Here is a 21,999-nt window from a genome sequence, read left to right as displayed (position 1 = left end):
AGAGAGTATGAAAGGTTAGTATTTTAATGTGTACAAGTGAATAAGAGAATAAAAAGTGATGTGAGAGTGAGAACGAATTTGGATAGAATGACGTGTTTTCCCTCTTAAATAGATGGAACGGTTCTCAATAGAGAACATGGAATGAGACGTGGATTGTGGTCAGTCGTCAGATTGATTTTAGACGGTCATCAAAGCTCCTAAAGGCGGAATTACCTACTTCAGATGAAATAGACGTTTACATGTTATGTTATGTGTGATTCACTACTTTCACTTTACCATTCAATCTTTCATCTTGGGCCTTGTGGGCGACTCATAACAATTATTTTCTAAGCCATTGTCTCTGCTTTGTAGGGTGATGTTTTTCCATACATGCCCTAGTTTGGCTTCTTGGTCTGGGAAGGTGAAAGCCTTTGATGGGACATCAATGTAGTTGGGAACAAAATCGTTTAATGTTTTTCTTGTAATAGATAATGTTTCTCTATGAGTGATTGGTTTGTGTCTCTACGTTAACTGGTGATGATGTTTCCTATTCTTTAGAGTACTCGAGTACTTTGAGAAAAGTTCAATGAAATCCCAGTCATTAGTGGTGCGCCATGGATTGTACGATCCTCAATGGATAAGGAACATAAAAAAGGCTTCTAAAACAACATTTTATCATGTTTTTGTTATTAGCGACCTACAACATAACTTCTTTCTGCTTTCTACCATCATTATTTCTTATGAGTTTTGTTGGTCTATTTTTTGGTTAAGCTCAAATGTGATCTCTGCTCGTTGGCATTAGACATGCATAAGCAATCAGCTTATTCTTCTTGAGGATAAAGCTAATGTTTTCTTCTTACTCTCGTCTATTTTCTAGGTTTTTTGGATAGTGAGATTTTAATACCTCTGCTTCTCTTTCAAGAGATCTTTTTTGTTGTAGACATCCTCTGATATGAGTGTTTATGTTTGAGTCTGCTTGTTTACCCTCACATTTCTCATACTAGTCTAATTTTCACAAAGTTTCTTGTAGATCTATATGCTTGTAGGTAGGACATCTGCAACAACTCGTTTGGTTTTGATGTTGACAACGCTGATTAAGAGAAGTCTTCATCATAATTTTTGTTCAAGGTTTGGTAGTTTGGATGCTTACAAATGAAACTATCATTTAATGTGATCAAGTGGTGGTACTTAAAGATCAAGTGGTGGTGCTTAAAGACCAAGGTATCATATGTTGTGATGATCAAGATGTGCTTAAGATATTAAAGATTTGTTGTGATGATCAAGTTGTGGTGCTTGGAGATAGAGATGTCAAAGTTTATCTTTCACAGACAACACCTTATGTTAAGCGGCATTCGGTAGAGTCAGTGAAGATCTTTGATCAAGCATATGTCTGGTGATGTTGTCTATCTTAAAGAGTTATCTCAAGCCTCGTCAAAAAAAGATTCAAGGTTTCAATAAAGTTCTAAAGTTAAAGATAATTTGGTAAGGAACTAGAAGATTTAGAGTTGTGAAATAGAGCCAATGTGAAAGCTCGTTGAGCCTGTGCCGAGTGATCTATATATGTAAAGGTATAAGCTAACTCTTGAATTTACTAAGGTAAATCACACACGCACTCTCAACTACTTGGAAAGCCTCTCTCTCTTTTTATTAAAATCACCAAAAAATTATTTTTGTATCTAGCTAATTGCCTAAAAGCTAAAAAAGTTCTTTGTGGTGAAACTATAATCGATTAACCCTTAGGCATAATCGACTGTCTCTTTTATAATGCCTCATATTCAACTATTAGGGTTAATAGTTGATTATTAATGGCTCTTTTGAAAACCTTATGTTTTCGGACTTCATAATCAACCATGTGATTGGCTTAATTTATTATCAACCTTAAAAATTCATAGATTGCTTCCATATTTGAGCCATATTTTATTCTATAAATAGAGGGATCATTTATCTTTTCTAATACACTAAAAAACTTATTTAAAATACCTCTCTCTCTCTCTCTCTAAAACTTGGTTTAATTCAACAATTTTAGATTTAAGAGGTGAACAATTATTGCATGTTGAGTTTTTTATTAAGTTTAACTCCATTTTTATGTTACTAGCCTCACTTTCTATATTTAAAATAAGCTTCTTTTGTTTTGAACATTTTCTAAAAAGTTTCAAATATTCATCATGTAATTCATTTAAAGTACTTTTTAATTCATCATACGAAGGTTTATCATCAATTTCAGAATCACTAATCTCATGCTCTTCATCACTTAAATGATGTGATGCCATCAATGCCTTATTTGCATGATCTTCGTCTGAAGATGAACTTATTTCATCATCATCATGTGCTACATATGCATTCTTTGGTATTTTATCCTTCTTGTTCTTGACTTTATTCTTCTTTTGAATTGTAAGACATTCATCTTTGACATGTCCTCTTTTTCCACATTAAAGCAAGTAACTTTCCTTCTTGGTGCTTCTTTAAGACTCATTTCCTTTGTCCTTTCTTTTCTCAAGAATTTTTCAAATTTCTTAATTAGATCATCATCTTCATCATTAGTGGACTCATCCTCTTGATTGTTATAATTATTTTTTACTTTAATCTTTAAGGCATTATCTTTCGAGTTCTTTACTTGAACTTCATGTTTCTCCAATCTTTCAAGTTCTATCTCATGCTCTTTGAGTTTTCTAAATAATGTTGCAGAAGTTATTTTGGATATGTTATTATTTTATGATATCATTGTCACTATCTGTTGCCATTCTTTGGTCAAAGGTCTAAGATTTTAAGATTGATATCATCATTAGAAAAAGTATTACCAACCATTAAGTGATTAGTCAAGTGTGTGAATGTGCAAGTAAAGAACTGATTTGTGGGGTTGCAGCTTGAACATTTCGTATTCTTAAGATAATATGTTCAATTTTTATCTTTTCACTTCCATTGTTCATTCATGAGTGACTTCTAAGGTATCCCATATTTCTTTTGTTGTTTTGCATTGAGAGACGCGAAAGAACTCATCCATTCCAAGTGTCAATTGAAGCATGTTATTTGCTTTCTTATCAAATTGGACTTTCTTTTGGTCGTCTTCATTCCACGGGCCTTTTACCTTTACTCATTATTCATTGTTGATGACATTTGCTGGAATGAATGGATTGTTTTCAACAATATCCCAAATATCATTACCTTGTGCTCAAGATGTATTTTCATTCGAATTTTCCAAAAGTCATAGTATTTTCCAACAAAGCAATGAGGCTTGTTGTTACTACCACTGTCTCTAAAAATGGATTTGTGGAAGCCATATTCTGGATCTAAAGAGCGAGTTGCTATAACTTCTCTAATGCCAAATGTAAGTATTGAGTGCAATCCAAGAAGGGGGGGTGAATTAGATTTTCCGGTACTTAAGAATTTTTAAGTGATGGTTCTTATGTTCTTATTTTTTGCGAAAATAAGTGTATGACCTTTGAAGGAAAATGCAAAATTTAAATGCAGAAAAATAAATATCACAATGATATATACTAGTTCCCCTAATCAACAAAGGATACATCTAGTCCCCTCACACCCTGTGAGAGATTTTTACTATTGTTAGATCTTTGTACAAGTCTCACACCAAGACTCATTCTACAATATTCTAACAATAACAAAAAAGCAAACCACTTCCTTGATTTCACAAATACCAAACCTATGATGGACTTTGAATCACCCCAATTCAAATGACATTTTACAAAAATCTCCAAAACACTTTGATGATCACAAAAACTAGAAGTCACACCACTTTCTGTTTACAAAACAAGTCACCGCACACTTGGTGATTAAATACAACTTTTGAACAAATATGAATATATGATAAGAGTTGTTTCGCTTGAATCAATTTATGTATAGATATTAATCTTCCCTTATAGTGAACAATTTAAACATAATACATCTAATTTGCTCATAAACTTTTCTTACTGATATGAAAGTTATGACATAAAGTTTTAGACTATGGAACATGTTGCACAATTTTATCAATCGATCACACTTCTGAAAATGATTTGAAAAGACTTGGACAAACCCAAAATTCAATCGTTTGTACCTTTTATGTAACTGGTTGCATTAAGTGTAAAAATTTTAGACATAGGTAAAATGCATTCAGTTGCAGTATTTCTGCAACTAATTGCATCCATAGAAAACCAGATTTTTTTTCACTTTGAAACTTCATGAAATGAAAGTGTATGCAATAGGAATGATTGAAAAACTTTAGTGCATAATCAGATGAAGTTTCTTAAGCATCTAAAGATTATATAAACATTTGAATTGCCATTAAAGTATCTTGGTCAATCATCCAATCACTTTAATTCCACAGCTCATGTAACTTGATACTTTGATTCCAATCTTTATCTTTTTTTATATTTCTACTTAGATAGGCTTTTTTCTTCATCAAAACCAAACTATAATACATTATGAACATCCTCTTCACAAGAATATGATAGCCAAATCTTATGGTGATCAAGTATCACAAACCCTGGAGTATCTTTAGGTCTGAGCCTTTAGATTATTCTCTTGTTCATGAGGCCTAGACCCTTAGGAAAAATTTATATTTGTTAAGCCTAGTAGTATTAAAGTTATAGAAGTATAACTTTCCATGTCTTTCTTTGTATAAGAAACCCACAATGAAAATTAGTTCGCACCCTAGGTACTTTGGTTGGCATGTAAAAAAGTACATGTGTAGTACGTAGGTAATGCAAGATAGAGGCTATCAACAATCGTTTATGTTTTATATTTTGGATGCGATTGATTTCATGTAACTTCACCAGTCTATCTATTTTCTTTTGTTCCATTTTAAAAATTGCTTTGAGGTGGTGTAACATTCCAGAGCACCACCTATGAAACTAAGTTGTAAATGTTATATGTTAATTTCAAGATAACTAATTTATGATGTTATAGTTGTCGACTATTTTCTGTCATTTTTTAATGAGAGTTGATTTTCTAGTGAGACAAAGTTAGAAATATACTTTCTTATAGTTTCTTATTCTAAGAGTTTGATAATATGTATATGTTATCTAAGGGTTCGAAAACTCTTCTTAACACTTTGGGATTGATTGATTGATTCATATATTGAGAGGATGAGAGATTGACTCATAAATAGGTAGAAACTATGAAGTGTTCTTAAGAACTTATTGAGCTAATTTCTTATAACTCATTTGTAATCTTTTGTTGAGACTCTTGATTTGTAAAGGATGAAAGATTCTCTCTCTCTCTCTCTCTCTCTCTCTCTCTCTCTCTCTGTGTGTGTGTGTGTGTGTGTCTGTATGTTAAAGGTAGAGAAAAACAAGAAAGAGAGGTTTGAGTTATTTTCACAGATAATAAAAACTATTGCAAATAAAACACACGCAAAAAGTAAGGCTAACAACATAGAAGTTTATCCTGGTTCGCTTGAAATTCAAAGCTACTCCAGTCCACCCGGCTAAGGTGATTTCGCCTTTAACAAGGACTTAATCCACTAATCTTGAAAGATTACAACAAAGAGCGTCTAAGAAGATAAAGATCTCTTAGCCCTCTCAAGTTTACAGACTTCACAAGTCACTTGAGGAATACTCAACAAGTAATGAAAAAATACAGTAATATGCTTAGTGCTTCTAGATAAGCAGTAGTTACACAATATAAGAACAGAGGTATTTTACACTTAGAGCAACAACTCGTGTGAACAAAAATGAACAAGAATGAAAGAGATTTATGAATTGTTTGCAGTATTCTCGTATGCTTCGTTATCTTGTATGAAGATGATCCAGCCTTTATATATATGTGATAAAGAGATTGTTAGTTGAGGCAAACATGGATATCTTAGCAATGATGGACTTTTAATGTCATTAATCTCTTTGTCCTTTCCATAGCAATTTGGAGTGCGTTAATTCTCTTCCAAAAATAGATTCCTACCAAACACGGAAGACTTCGCAGCTAAGACTTGATTGTTCTGATTCAGAGTACGCAGAGCTCAGATGTTCTTGTTCAGCATGTGTATCTTCAAATGGTTGTTGAAGGTTGATTGAATTCAGAGGTTCTTGATGTCTTTCTGATAGTGATTTCTCCAGAGTGTAACGTCATCAGATCCTTGAGTGCACTATTCAGATTCAAAGCATCTGATTCTTCTCTCTACGTAGAACTTTGTGTGTTGTCTTTTGTTCAGAGTCAGAATCTCTGCTTGACTAACTTCTAAGTGGTCATTATGGACTTACGTGAATATCAGATGTATGTCTATCTAACCCTTTTTCGATTAGAGTCCTAAACACTTAGATAAATTATGTTAGGGTACCAATTTGTTTCATCCTTTGTTATCATCAAAACCTTAGAGATGAATTGTAGACATAGAATCTTGTTCTTATACTCTCCCCCCTTTTGATGATGACAAAAACCTCAGAGTGATGATGAAACAATGATACTTCAACAAGGATTTTAAGCAAAATTATCTCAGAGTCAGATAAGTGACGACTCCTTCTGAGATAGATCATAATAAATTTTAGATGTTCTTATCAGATCTCCTTGCGTAGCAGCCAGTTTTTACCTTAGATACTTCCTGCATATCTTAGAATCTCATAAGAGTTTTAAATGTGCGCAGTGCAGCAAGAGGCTTAAATATTATTTCATCAGAGCTATTTTTATTCTCCCCCTTTTTTTCAGACTCAAAAAGACTTAGCAAAAAGAAAATATAGAGTAGGCAAAATAAGATTCATATAGGAAATAGAAATACAGATAAGATGATTAGCTATTAAGAGCAGAGAGAGAAAAAACTTTGAGAGTACATATCAGATAGGCAAGTAGAGAAAAACAACAAAACAAATCCTAAGTGCCTAAGGGTTCGAAGGTGGTGGCATCCTTTAAAGCAGCTGAGTCAGCAGGTTCTGAATGTTGGAGTTGACAAAGTCTTGTTGATCCAGTCTAGCTCTTACGATTTGCTGCTCCTTTTATAGCTCTTCCAAAGTCTTCAACACTAGAAGAGCAAAGTCAGAGTGAGATTGCTCCCCCCGAGTCAGAGCATCATTCCTTGCCTTAGCAGCTTCTTCTGCAGCTATGTGTGCTTCTTCTTCAGCATTAGCCTTTTCTTTTGCTTCAGCTTTAGCAGCAGCAACAACCTTCTCTGCAGCTTCTCTTGCTCTTTGTTCTTCTTTCAGACGAGCCTTCTCTTCGACTTCTCTTCTGGCCTTCTCTTCTGCCTCTCTGGCCAGACGTGCCTGCAACCTCTCTCCAGCTTCTCTGATGAAGTCGTTTCAGACTTGTTCAGAGAGGCCTTTCAGCTTGAAAGCCTTAGAGGTTATCCATCTGATCACTCTGTTCAGTGAATCCTTACTATAGAGGGATCGTCACTGATACTAGAGTTTTCAGATAATGATCTAATCTTTTCCACTAAAGACTCAACAAATAAGGTTACTGCTTCTTCCAGGGTGGGAAAGGTAGGTTTTGGTTTAGGGATAGGAGATGTAGGTGTTGGTGTTGAGGGGGTGGTTTCAATGGGAGGTTTAAAGTTATGGATGATGGGGTTTTCAGAGGGAGTTTCGTTGTGAGGTTCAAATGGAGGTGTTGGTGGTTGTTCAGAGGGTGATGGAATGTTTGTTTCTGGTTCAGGTTGGTTGTGTGTAAAGAGGGCACGAGCCTGAAGTTGAGCCAGAGTGGGAGATTGTGGGTCAGATGGCTCAGAGTCGGAGGAGATGGTATAGTAAGGTGGGGATGAAGGTGTTGAGGAAGGTGGTGATATGGGTTCATTGAACATTTGGGCTTCAGATATGGGCATAGTGGTGATGGTGAGGTTAAATTTTTGAAGGGGGCGATGGTATGTTAGAAGTATGTGTTTCAGAGGGTTTAATGGTGGAGGGTGAGGGTTCAGAGGGTGTGAAAATGGGTGAGGTTTGAGGAAGGGAAGAAGCTAGTTGCCTTAAATGTAAAGACGGAGAGTAAGGAGGCAGAGACTTACTTGGAGATGAGGAGGAGGATACCAGAGGCATAGGTGGTCTTGATACAGAAGGTTCCCCCAGCTTTTCTCTCTTATCTTTATTCGACTTCTCGGAGGGCTATCGTTGTCTCTTCATGAAGTTTGGTGGATGCTCAGGTAGCTAGTCCACAGAGAAGTCTGAGATATCGACTCCTTGGTTGGTCAGATCCTGTAGATAATACGCAACAACCTCTAGAGGATCTATCTTTGAGAAGAGGTAGAGACCATTGGGTATCTTCCTCTGATCTTTCAAGGCTTCCCAAGAGGTGTCTAAGGAGAGCTTGACCAGAATCTTCTTTATTATTCCCATGCTCTTGAGGTTTATGGAGTTCAGAGGCCTTCCAGTGTCAACTGTTACATCCTCCATCAGATTGTGATGAATTAGATGATCCACCAATCCGCTTTCTATTAGAATGTCAGATATCAGCCTTTCTAGAGGGATGTGTGTTTTGGGCTTCATGTTGTTCCTGGTGTCTCTGACGGAGTCCCTCAGGTATTTGAAAAGCAAAGCTGGCAGATTCAGCTTGAGCCCTTTATGGAGGCAGTAGAGGATACACTTTTGGTTAGTGTTGATGTAGTCTGACAAGTTGGACGCTGGATGGTGATAAATAGTCCCCAGAATGATCTTCAGCCAGACTCTTAGGTTCTGGTGAAGTTCCTTGTTCTTGGACGAATTTCCCTCAGTGTTCTTCTTGAAAATGGTTGGGACAATCTCCAAGGACATGTATCTTGCCCTAGGGTTAATGTTGTAAATGCGTCTTCCCCCTGTCTTCTCCATGTTTAGAAGGGTAGCAATGGATTTTTTGATGATGACGATCTTCACCCCCAGAACATAGGACACAGTGTAGTGGTCGTTTGAATCTGCAAATCTCCAGAATTCTTTGACCAAATATGTGTAGATAGGACCATAGAGCCTTTGAAAGTAGTTTTCCCACCCTTGCTTTCTAAGTTCTTCAATGAGGTCGATTCCATTCCTTTTCATGTTCTCAAAATTAACCAACGATTCCCAAAGTACTTCTAGCTTGTCAAACGGAATGGCAAGATTAATGTGGGGTTCACGATTCAAAATGTAGATGGGGGTAGAAATAGCAGCAGTTGTTGTAGTGGTTTGTTGGGAAGAGTTTGGAGGTTGTTCCGTTGATTCTATTTTTTGTTAGTAGTTGTAAACAGATTGTTGTTGGAAATCCATGAAGAAGATGAAGTTGCTGAAGAACACTTGAAGATGCTGATAGTGCTTGAGAGAGAGAGAGAGAGAGAGAGAGAGAGAGAGAGAGAGAGAGAGAGAGAGAGAGAGAGAGAGAAAACAAAGGTTTGTGTAGGATGTGAGTGAAAAGTGTGAAAGTGTGAAATGTGGTAACGAAATATACATAAGTTTAGGCATGCAAAACGACAGTGTTAGATGGAAAAAGGAACAATAAATTAATGATGGCACAGAAAAAGAGTTGACACGCTAGGGGAGGAATTGATTACAACTAATGATGGATGTCTAATCTACAAATCAGCATATTGCTCGAGAAAATCTCAAAGGTCTGTCTCTTGAGTTTTGTGCTAGACAGTTGTCTAGAAGATCTAAAGTCAGACGTAAGAGAGACCACATGTTGATCTATCTGATCTTCAAGAATACCAAGAGATTGGATCTTGAGGATTTCTGATTCGGATAACTTCTAACTGGTAGAAATATCAGAGTCAGATTCAGACACCAGATGTTAAGTTTAGATCCTATTTTGCTATTTCAGAGAAGCACAAGTTTGATTCATTCTGGGCAATTTTCAATTTTTAAATGTTTCAGAATGAATGAGAATCTATCTTCAGCAAGGGTTTTTGTGAAGATATCAGCCCATTGGTGGTTTGTATCTATGAATTTTAAAGAAGTTACCCCTTTCTGAACATAGTCTCTGATAAAATGATGTTTTATTTCTATGTGATTTGCTCTAGAATGTAGAATAGAGTTCTTACTTAAACATATGGCAGCAGTATTATCATAGAAGATATGAACGCTACTCTCATATAAAGATCTTCTAGTTGATTCTTCATCCAGAGCATCTGAGTAATGCATAATGAAGTTGATATATATTCCGCTTCTGTAGTAGAGAGTGCAATGGTTGACTGTCTTTTACTGGCCCAATATATAAGATTGTTCCCCAAGAACTGATAGTTTCCATATATGCTTTTACGTTCCACTCTGTCTCCAGCATAATCTATATCACAATATCCAGAAAGCCTATACTCTGATGTTTTCTCATACATCAGGCCAAGGTTAGGTGTTCCTTTCAGATACCATAGGATTCTCTTAATTGCTGTTAGATGAGATTCCATTGGGTCTGATTGGAATCTGGCATAAAGACATACATTGAAAAGAATATCTGACTGTGTAGCCGTCAGATAGAGAAGAAAGCCTATCATACCACGATAGAGCTTCTGACAAACCTTTTGACTTACTTCTTCTTTTTCTATAATGCAGGTTAGATGCATGGGTGTCTTTGCTGGTTTGCATTCTGACATTTCAAATTTCTTCAGAATGTCTTTTATGTATTTAATTTGGTATACGTATGTGGCTTCTAAAGCTTGGTTGATTTGAATTCCCAGAAAGAATTTTAGTTCTTGCATCAAACTCATTTCAAATTCTGCTTGCATTAACTCAGAGAATTCTTGACAAACAAAGGGGTTAGTTGAATCAAAAATTATATCATCAACGTATATCTGACATATCATGAGATCATTTCTAATGTTTTTACAGAAGAGTGTAGAGTCAGCCTTTCCTCTAATAAAATCATGTTCTAGAAGAAAGGTGCTTAGTCTTTCATACCAAGCTCTACGAGCTTGTTTTAGACCATACGGAGATTTTTTCAATTTAAAAACATGTTCTGGACATTTAGGGTTTTCAAAACCTGGAGGTTGGTGAACGTACACTTCTTTTGAGATATAACCATTTAGAAATGCGCTTTTGACGTCCATCTGATATAATTTGATGGAATGATTCACAATGAATGATACAAGTAAGCGAATGGATTCTAACCTGGAGACTGGAGCAAAGGTATCGTTGTAGTCAATGCTTTCTTGTTGATTGTAACCTTATGCTACCAATCGTGCTTTGTTTCTGACTACTTCTCCCTTTTCATTTAGTTTGTTTTTGAATACCCATCTTGTTCCAATAACGTGGGTTCCTTTTAGCCTTGGTACCAGATCCCAAATGTCATTCTTTGCAAATTGATCAAGTTCTTCTTCCATTGACAAAATCCAGTCATTGTCTTGAAGTGCCTCATCATAGGAAGTAGGCTCTATTAGGGACATTAATCCCAGAGGGGGTTCTTCGGATACTTTGAATGTAGACCTTGTTCTGACAGGTTCATCCTTGTTTCCCAGAATCAAATCTTCAAAGATGTTTGGACGATTTCTTGATCTTTTCTGTATAGTTGAGATTTCAGTTGTTTCTGGATTTTGCTTTTCAGCTTCCTCATATTCTTTAGTCTTTTCGTCAGAACCTGCAAGAGTTATCTCCAGATCTGCAAGTTTTTCAACTAGCTTTGACTTTTCAGAGTCAAGCTTATCATCAAATCTGACATGTATTGATTCTTCCATAATTCTGGTTTCTGTATTGTACACTCTATAGCCCTTAGAGTGCTCTGAGTATCCTAACATAATACCTTTTTGTGCTTTTGAATCAAACTTGTTCAGATGTTCTTTAGTATTAAGAATAAAACAGGAGCATCCAAAAGGATGAAAGTAAGAAATGTTGGGTTTTCTTTCCTTACACAGTTCACAAGGAGTCGTCTCCAGAATAGGTCTTACAGAGATTCTATTCTGAATATAGCACGTTGTATTTACTACTTCAGCCCAAAAGTGCTTAGCCATATTTGTCGTATTCTTCCTTTCTACAACCCCATTTTGTTGTGGAGTTCTAGGACAGGAGAAATCATGGGATATTCCATTTGAATCAAAAAGTTCCTCAAAAAACTTATTTTCGAATTCGCCACCATGACCACTTCTGACTCTGATGATTTTAGACTCAAATTCGTTTTGCACTTTAGAACAGAAGCTAGTGAATACAGAGTGTGACTCATTCTTGTGCTTTAGAAATTTTACCCATGTCCAACGACTAAAATCATCAACAATGACCAGTCCATACTTCTTTCCATTGACTGAAGTTGTCTTAACAGGTCCAAACAAGTCAACGTGAAGAAGTTCCAGAGGCTTAGAGGTAGAAATAACATTTTTCTTTTTAAAAGAAGTTTTTGAAAATTTTCCTTTCTAACATGCCTCACACAGAGCATGTGAAGAGACTTCAGTTTAGGTAGACCTCTGACTAACTCGAGTTTATTTAGCTAAGAAATCCTTCCCATGCTAATGTGACTCAAGCGTCTATGCCATACCCATTGCTATTCATTTACAGACATTAAACATTTTACATTTTGATCTTTTAGATATGAAAGATTAATTTTGTAAATGTTGTTTTTCCTTTTGCCAGTGAAAAGAAATGTTCCATTGTTCTGATTAATTGCTTTACATGTTTTTTGATTGAAGATTATATCATAACCATTATCACTTAATTGACTTATTGATAACAGGTTATGCATTAATCCTTCTACATAGAGAACATCATATATAGAAGGAAGAGATTTATTACCAATAGTTCTGGAGCCTCTGATTCTTACTTCCTGATTTCCTCTGAAACCTACGAAGCCAGCATCTTTAAGTTCCAGGCTTTGGAACATATGATTTCTTCCCGTCATGTGTCGCGAGCATCCAGAATCCAGGTACCATGATTTGTGTCTTAACTTTGCTGCATAAGATATCTGCAACATAAACTATTTTATCCTTTGGTACCCTGAATCTTTTGGGTCCTTTGTGATTAGTTCTCCCAGAGTTTCTTTAAACTTTCGGTTTTCTAGCATTAGTAAAGTTTTGTGTTTGTGCATGTGTGTAGTGATAAGAAAATGGGGATTTAGGTTTATCATCTCCAAAAGATATGCGTTTGTCTTCATAAGAATCATATCTTATTCCTCTTTTCTTATTTTGACTAACTCCATAAATCATAGAGGTCATTCTGCTTCTTTCTATCCCATTTTTCAGAAACTTTTGAAAAGCCTTTTCATATTCATATATAATTGTGTTAGAAGCTTGTGGGGCTTGAGATAAAGCTTCTTCAAGTTTTAAACATTGTTTATTTGAAGATTCTTTTTCTCTTTCCAAAATCAGAATGTCATCTTTTAATTCAAAAACTTTTATCTCAATTTTATCACATTCTTCAATGGTTCCTTCAAGAACCTTTTTTAATGCTTTAAACTTTTGTTGAAGTTTCTGATATGAGCTTAGAGATTCAGATAAGCAAGATTCAAGGTCAGAGCGAGAAATATCAGAAAATACCTCTTCAGGATCAGATTCTCTTTCTGATGAGCTTCTAGATGTGGTAGCCATGAATGCCACATTTGCCTGTTCTTTTTCAGAGTTTGATTCTGAGGCATTAGATTCAGAGTCATCCCAGGTGGCCATGAGTCCCTTCTTAGTTTTGAAGGAACTTTTCTTAAATCCTTCTCTTATGGAGATTTCTTTCTTAAGCTTTGGGCATTCGTTTCTATAGTGACCTAGTTTTTTACATTCATAGCATGTTACCTCTTTGTTTGATTTGCCTCTAGAAGTTGATTCTGAGCGATCTCCCTTGGGTCTTGGTCTTCTGAAGTTGTTATTCCTTTTTCTCCAGAGTTGTTTTACTCTTCTGGTTAGAAGGGATAACTCTTCTTCATCATCATAATCAACTTTTTCAGAGTCCTCATTATCTTTTTCAGCTTGAAGGGCTTTGTTCCTTTCTGGTTTATGTTCTCATATTTGGACTTCAGAGCTACAAATTTTCTTTTCTTTTGGGGCTCATCTTCCTCAAGTTCTATCTCGTGACTCCTGAGGGAGCTGGCGAGTTCTTCCAAGCTTATTTTATTCATATCTTTTGATAGTTTTAATGCAGTGACCATAGGTCTCCACTTCTTTGGCAAGCTTCTGATAATCTTTTTGACATGATCTGCAGTTGTGTAGCCTTTATCCAGAACCTTGAGTCCTTCAATTAAAGTTGGAATCTATAAAACATTACCTTTATAGCTTCATCGTCCTCCATCTTGAAAGCTTCATATTTCTGAATTAGAGCCAAAGCCTTTGTTTCTTTAACTTGTGAGTTGCCTTTGTGGGGTCATCTTTAGGGAGTCAAGTATTTCTTTGGCGGTTACCCTGTTGGTGATCTTTTCATATTCATTGTAAGAAATGAAATTCATCAATATTGTTCTAGCTTTGTGGTGATTTTTGAAGTCACGCTTATGGTCATCTATCATTTTGTTTCTGGAAATAGCAATACCGGTATCAAATACAGGAGGTACATAGCCAATAGTAACTATGTCCCATAGGTCAGCATCATAACCCAGAAAGAAACTTTCGATTCTATCTTTCTAATAATCAAAATTTTCTCCATCAAATACTAGAGGTTTGGCATTATAACTGTCTCTTTCATTGGTGTTGGCCATAGTGTTTTTCTCACGCTGGATCTCTCTACACTGTTAAGTGTTTGATTAGAAAATCAATAACAGAGTCGAAGCTCTGATACCAATTGAAGGTAGAGAAAAACAAGAAAGGGGGGTTTGAATTATTTTCACAGATAATAAAAACTATTGCAAATAAAACACACGCGAAAAGTAAGGCTAACGACATAGAAGTTTATCCTGGTTCGCTTGAAATTCAAAGCTACTCCAGTCCACCTGGCTAAGGTGATTTCGCCTTTAACAAGGACTTAATCCACTAATCTTGAAAGATTACAACAAAGAGCATCTAAGAAGATAAAGATCTCTTAGCCCTCTCAAGTTTACATACTTCACAAGTCACTTGAGGAATATTCAGCAAGTAATGAAAAAATACAGTAATATGCTTAGTGCTTCTAGATAAGCAATAGTTACACAATATAAGAACAGAGATATTTCACACTTAGAGCAACAACTCATGTGAAAAAAATGAACAAGAATGAAAGGGATTTATGAATTGTTTGCAGTATTCTTGTCTACTTTGTTATCTTGTATGAAGATGATACAACCTTTATATAGATGTGATAAAGAGACCGTTAGTTGAGGCAAACATGGATATCTTGGCAATGATGGACTTTTGATGTCATTAATCTCTTTGTCCTTTCCATAGAAATTTGGAGCGCGTTAATTCTCTTCCAAAAATATATTTCTACCAAACACGGAAGACTTCGCAGCTAAGACTTCATTATTCTGAGTCAGAGTACGCGAAGCTCAGATGTTCTTGTTCAGCGTGTGTATCTTCAGATAGTTGCTGAAGGTTGATTGATTTCAGAGGTTCTTGATTTCTTTTTTACAGTGATTTCTCCAGAGTGTAATATCATCAGATCCTTGAGTGCACTGTTCAAATTCAGAGCGTCTGATTCTTCTCTCTATGTAGAACTTTGTGCGTTGTCTTTTGTTTAGAGTCAGAATCTCTGCTTGACTAACTTCTAAGTGGTCATTCTGGACTTAAGTGAATATCAGATGTATGTCTATCTGACCCTTTTTTTATTAGAGTCCTGCACACTTAGATAAATTATGTTAGGGTACCAATTTGTTTCATCCTTTGTCATCATCAAAATCTTAGAGATGAATTGTAGACATAGAATCTTGTTCTTACATGTATGTGTGTGTGCCTGTGTGTGTATGTATATGTGCGTATATGTGTGTGCGTGTGTGCATATGTACGAGTGTGTGCGTGTGCGCGTGTGCGTGTATATGTGTGTGTGAGTGTATGTGTGTGTGTGTGTGTGAGTGATGAGAAGATAAATCTCTTATTTGTTGAAAGATGTTATTTAACTATGTTTTGACAAAAATTACATGAGTTCATACAATCACATAACCCATTATAATGCTGAGAAATTGTCACAACCAATCATATAACCACAATCTTGCAAGCCTCAGAATTTTTTATACACATCCTTCAAGAAATGTTAGTTTAAAGACATGTCTCCCTCAATAATTACAAATCTTTATATCAAGATCTGAATCCAAACTAGAGGTTAAAGATGAAAGAAATTCATTTTAAAGTGTCCCAAAAACTTTAGAACAAGTAGTTTGAAAATCAGAAAGAATTGAAGTGGTAATAACCCTTACTTATGATTAACTTCAAAATATTCGATTGAAATCTATGAAATTTTTGTTTAGTAAAATCTATTTGATTTTAAGTAACAAAAGTTATTTATAGATGCTGGAGATAAAGCAGAAAAACAACATGAAAAAATATTGTTTGATTCAAGTCAAGAGTATTTGGTGATTCGAGTCAAACGAGCAAGTAGGACGAAATAAGATCAACATAAGGAAGTAAGTCATTTTTCTTGTGATTTGAGTCATGTTATAATTGTGATTCGAGTTATGAAGGTTCATAATTTGACTCATGTATAAATTGTAATTCTAATAAAATTGGACAGTAGCCAATAGGGAAATGTGAGAAACAACGTGATTTGAGTCAAGTGTAAGTGGTGATTCGAATCAAAATGGACAGTGGCTAACAGGAATTGTGTGATTTGAATCAGGTGCAACCTGTAATTCGAGTCACAGTGTTACATGATTCGAATCAAGTAAATCGTGATTTGAGTCACATATGAAAAAACCTTCATGTTTCCCTTTGTCTAAATTGATTTTAATCATGGTTTACGAGTGACCTGAGTCACACACATGAAATCTTAATTTTCAAGTATTTCAAAATAGTTTGAGATTCCACTTGACACATAACTTGAACCAACATCAAATATGGTTCTTGTTCCATTAACTTAACCAATTGACTTAATACATAAGGATCATACTAAAAAATAAACACTTGAACTATGCATGCTAAAATGTTTAGATTCAAAACTTAATAAAAAGATGTACAATTGAAGAGAAAACTCAATAAACAATAGTCATCAAACGAAAACTTAAGATACATGCAACAAAATCGTATTGGGGTTCTCCCCCTTGATGTATTAGAGACATGCAACTTCAATCTCACCTTTATTTATGCTTGGCAAGCTTTCACTTAGAATTGACTCGACTTTGAGCCAAAACAAACAAGTGCTTGTGCTCCCCCTGAAACATTGCACAAACACAACATCATAAAATGCATAAAACAAATCTAGACTCACATTATAACTTCTCCCCCTTTGACAAGATCAAATATATATAGATGGTAATGAGTCTAAATTCCAAATTACCAACAACGTAAAAGATAAATTCCATATGAGCATATGAGCTAAGGAGCTAAGAAGAATATGCAACGTCAGATATTGAATACATAGCACGAAGATAGACATGTTAAATGCAACAAACATGCAAATAGACATGCAACAACATATTAACAAAAGATTATTAAGTGATCACAACTACTCTGAATAAAAGATTAAATAATGCATGAACAAGTATATGAGTGGTCAAATGCATATAACTAATAACACACATTTAACAAGACTTTAAATGCAAAGAAAAACAATCATAAGCATGCTAGAGATAAATGAGTAAGATAATGAATGTAATAAGCAAACCAATGAACATACACATAGCAAACATACATACAATGATATAAGTAGATACAAGAGTTATAAAGACATACCAATAAAGTTGGTGAAATTATAATTTGCTACAAGAGAGTGTTAATGAATAACAAAATAAAAATAGTAAAAGAAACTAAACATAAATCCCAATCTATTTAAATCACAAGGAATCCAAGATTCACATTTCTCTACAAATTTTATGAAAAGGCTATGATGATAATAGTTTTGTAAATATGTCAGCAATCTGATTTTTTCATACCAACGTATTCAAAAATAATATCTCCTTTTTCAACATGATCTCTAATAAAATGGTTCTGAATTTCTATATGTTTAGTTCGTGAGTGGAGTACCAGATTCATAGTGAGGCTTATCGCGCTAGTGTTATCCACTACTACAAATACTATACTTCATGACGAAGCTTTCACCTCAGTTATTGAAAAACCGAGGTCAAATGACGTGGAACATGCCATATATTATATTTTAAGAAACTTTATCTTTCACCTCGGCTTTCTAAAAAAATTGACGTAAAATGTTGTTTAGTGTTTGAGCTTCGATTCCCGGCTTCTACAATTTTATGTTTTATTTACAACTAAAAGGGGCCTTTATTTTTTATACATTTTACGTCGGATATTATCCTTCGGTTGTTGAAGAAAACCGAGATAAAAACTCTAAAAACAATTTTTATTCCTTCAGAATTATAATATTTTGTCTCATTCACTTTTTGTGCCCTAGCGAACAAAAGAACACATTCTTCTCCAACAAATGAAGGATTTCCCAAGACTTAGAACCACCACCCTTCTTCTCCGAGGAGGAAGTAAGCTCGAATTCTTCTTCATTGAGTCTTTCATCATATTTCCTATATGTACAAATTCTCCATTATTGTTGTTGTTATTTCCGTCGTTAATGTTGTAGCTGTAGGTCGTCGTTGTTGTTGTTGAGGTTGCTATTATTGTTGTTATCGTTCCTTCATTGATGTTATTTCTGTATGTGGTGGTTGTTGTTGTTATTATAGTTTTTGAGACTTATATTGTTTATTATAATGTTGTTATGGTATTTGTTGTTGTTCTGGTAGTTATTGTTGGTTGTGTACTTTTTTTTTGAAGTTGTATGTGATTATAGATCGTAGTTGGATGAAAGCCAATAGATTAAGTAAAGAGTATGAAAATAGAGTGATTCAATTTCTTTATTTTTCGGGAAAAAAACCTTTCTAAGGAGAAGAGGATTTTTTGGTGTCCTTGTAAAATTTGCTGAAATATGCACAAACATCCAAAGGATGAAATATTCAATCATTTAGGTTCTGAAGGAACTATTCAAAATTACACGAAATGGGTATGGCATGGTGAAGTGATAAAAAAAGACCTCTTTCACATACAACTGAAGATGATAATGAATTTATGAATAATACTCTAGAAGACATGATTCATGATATTGGGGTAGATGCTTTCAAGAATTCTAATGTGGTAGATACTTTGCAAAAAGACATGGAAGAGTCATTGTATTCGGGATGCAAAGGTTTTACAATATTTCCAGTTGTATTAAGAATGTTTAATCTTAAGGCAAAAGGTGGGTGGACAGATAAAAGTTTCACTGAATTGCTTAAATTGTGTAGCGGTAAATTTATGACCATCAAGCTATGGGTAAACTTGACGTCAATAAAACCAGAGTCACCGTCGCGCTTTTATTGTTTCCAAAGGAAAATGGCAAAAGTACAAACAAAACCCAAAGATAAGAAGTTTTTAAATCAAAACTAATAAAATTCCAGAGATTACAGGTAAGGGGGTTGGTTACACAGAGAAAAGGTGTCAACACCAAAGTGTCATAGGTACTCCTAAGGAGCCCTTTTTTTGTGTGCAAGTGTTTTTTAGTTAGAAAGATGTTTGATAAAAATATAAAGTGAGGGATGAGAAAAGAATTCATTAATTTTTTTTTTGTGTTTGACAAGACCTTCGGTCTTATGCCTACGTACCAACATAAAAATGAGGGATTAAAACCCCGTAGTTCATGGTAAAAATTTAAAAGAAGTTTGTGAATTGATTTTAATCAAGAGATTAAAAAAAGTTCAAAGATTTGAATGAGGTTGTTAGTTCTTTTTGTGTTTTTGAAATTAAGGTCAATATGATTTAGTTCATTCACAAGTTTGATTTACGAAAGGGTTTAAAAATCCAAGGGCATAAGGCCAAAGTTTCTAATCATTAAAACATGTCTAAGTTGAAAATACAAACAAAGAAGGTTTTGAAAAGAGGGAGAGATTTGAAATTAAAGAAGTGGAAGTATATGAAGAGGCTACCCTAGATAAAAATTAAAAGTTAAGAGTTAAAAATATCTGACCAATGGGATGCAATCTACAAGACAAGAATATCATATAGAAACCCATTTTCCTTTGGACTTTAGCAAGCAACAAGCATAAGCAAACATCCAAGCAATTAATCATGAAGACCAAGGTATCAAATAAAGATAACAATAATATCCAAGTAAGCACTTCCAATAGCTAGCAGCCTTCAATGTCTTCCAATGTATCATATGAAATTATTTCCTTGAGGTAAACTTAGAATAATCATCAGACATAAACAATAATAACAACATATAATCAAACATAGAGACAAGGTAACAGATGAATCAGGAGCACTACAGGCTTATATCAGATGAAAAGCATTATCAAAGATAACTTGGTCTCAGATATTGGCATTGGCCAAGTCCTCAAAGCACAAGGAAGTTGCCTACTTCTAAGTCCAAAAGTTCAGATAAAGTCTAATAGTCCACCAAGATGCTTTTTAGGTTTTTGTTGTTATTAGGTGTTTTAAGGTCCTAAGACCACACACAAAAACAAAATCACAAGCAAACAATGTATTACAATCATAAGATATGGCTCAAGTGAGCAAAGTTAAAAGGACTTGAAACATAAACAAGTTGCATGAAATGTAAATGATAATGAATGATAAAGGTACTTGAAATTTAAAGTGCATAAAGTAAATGACTTGAAAGTAAAGAAACATTGATAGAAAGTTAGTCAATGGTTAGTCAAATATTAGTGAAGAGTTTTAATTATTTAAGTCATTCTTTGGAGAACACTCAACCACTCATTCACAAGTATGAATCCATGAACCAAGACATCATCCATGAGAAGAGCTCGAACTTGGATAAATCAATAAGTATGCCACTAGCTCCCATGAATGGAAAAAAGGATCAAGTTTTCACATAATGCCGTGAAGAATGAGAGACTTACAATCTCACTTATTAGAATGCTATGACTTATGGGACAAATTTAGCTCTATGTTAAGCAATCGTAATTGGACTTATATAGAAGTCACAACTATCTGAGGTCGGGCAGTAAAAATATAGGTGTTAATGCATGTTAGAGATTTGCTAAAAAGAACCAAACTCCTAAACATACCACACACAAAAATAAATGGGAATGACCTATCTCAATCAGGCTTATTTTGATTCATCTAACACAAGGTCATCAACTAGCATTAGACATGAAGAGAATTCATTGGTCAATGATGGACTGGGGAAGAATAAGGATGAAGATGAAGAGGGGAGAGGAGATAGAAACCCCAAATTGATCATAGGAGGAATTTCATATGATCAATACTATCCATTCATTTTGGGAGATGAAATGTACATTTCATCAATCTCCTAAATCAAATAGTATTGGTCAAACAAAAGTCAAATCAACCATGAGCAAGGCCAAACAACAAGTCAAACATCACAAGACCAATTAAATGGCTCAACACAAATTTTAAATAACTATTCAATTAAAAATCAAATTAAAAAACATTTTAAAATGGAAAAAACCTCAAGTCCATTTAAAACACCAAATAAATGACCAAGAGATTTATCCTAGGTCAAACAAGGTCAAAGGACCTTAGGCAAAAAAAATCACAATTTTTGGAAAGTCTGAAGTATTTTAAAACATTTAAAAACAAGTCGAAAATCATTTAATTCATGAAAAATATCAAAATTAATCAAAAAATAATTTAATTCAGAATATGGAAGAGAAAAATATTTAAAGATTTTTGGTGAAAGTCCCATATTTTTTGGATTAAAAATAAAACTACTATGAATTAAACAAAATAAAAGGATTAAACATAACATCAGAAATTAAAAAGAAAATAGAAAAAATAAGGGCCATCAGATCTCCCTCATTAATTGAGGTGGCAAATCTGATGGCCACGTGCGCACAATCCACCATAAGTCAAAGTCAAAGCGCTGCAAGCATGGTAATCAGAATGGATGCTCAGGATTAAAATGTTTGAACAAGATCAAAAGGCTTGGAAGGTGTCAACGCACCACCAGAGCTAGGGCTCCGGTCATCTTCTCCGGTGGACCGGAGCCCTAACTGGTCCACCACCAACCACCACTAAAATAAAAAATGAGCATACTATTTTAAAGAAAAAATGCTTAGGAGCTCGAATATGACCTCAATTTCTCCTAATTCCAAGTATATTGAAAGATACAAGGATTTGAATTTTGAGGTACACGATCTGAGTAGCTTCGATTTGATCTCAAAGCAACTCAATCTTGTTGCCTACATTAGTAG

General features: G+C 34.7%; 1 protein-coding gene across 1 annotated transcript; it reads right to left on the bottom strand.

The window, feature by feature from the left end:
• Positions 1 to 6,896: 6,896 nt before the first annotated feature.
• On the bottom strand, positions 6,897 to 7,720 carry LOC127137403 (uncharacterized). Its single transcript, XM_051063868.1, has 2 exons — positions 7,280 to 7,720; positions 6,897 to 7,163 (listed from the first exon to the last, which is right to left on the bottom strand). The coding sequence occupies exons 1-2, from the start codon at positions 7,718 to 7,720 to the stop codon at positions 6,897 to 6,899; spliced, it is 708 nt and encodes a 235-aa protein (XP_050919825.1).
• Between the last annotated feature and the right edge of the window lie 14,279 nt (positions 7,721 to 21,999).

The sequence above is a fragment of the Lathyrus oleraceus genome, chromosome 4, assembly GCF_024323335.1.
Source record: "Lathyrus oleraceus cultivar Zhongwan6 chromosome 4, CAAS_Psat_ZW6_1.0, whole genome shotgun sequence".
Classification (NCBI taxonomy): Eukaryota; Viridiplantae; Streptophyta; class Magnoliopsida; order Fabales; family Fabaceae; genus Lathyrus; species Lathyrus oleraceus.
Note: the sequence above shows the minus strand (reverse complement) of the source record. Positions and strands in the feature narration are given on the sequence as shown.

What these genes read in the sequence shown, in the direction of transcription:
- LOC127137403 (XM_051063868.1), bottom strand. Translation starts at nt 7,720, where the DNA reads ATGCCCATATCTGAAGCCCAAATGTTCAATGAACCCATATCACCACCT. An exon ending in TCAGTGACGATCCCTCTATA is followed by an intron (nt 7,164 to 7,279) that starts GTAAGGATTCAC and finishes GAGAGGTTGCAG; the next exon opens with GCACGTCTGGCCAGAGAGGC.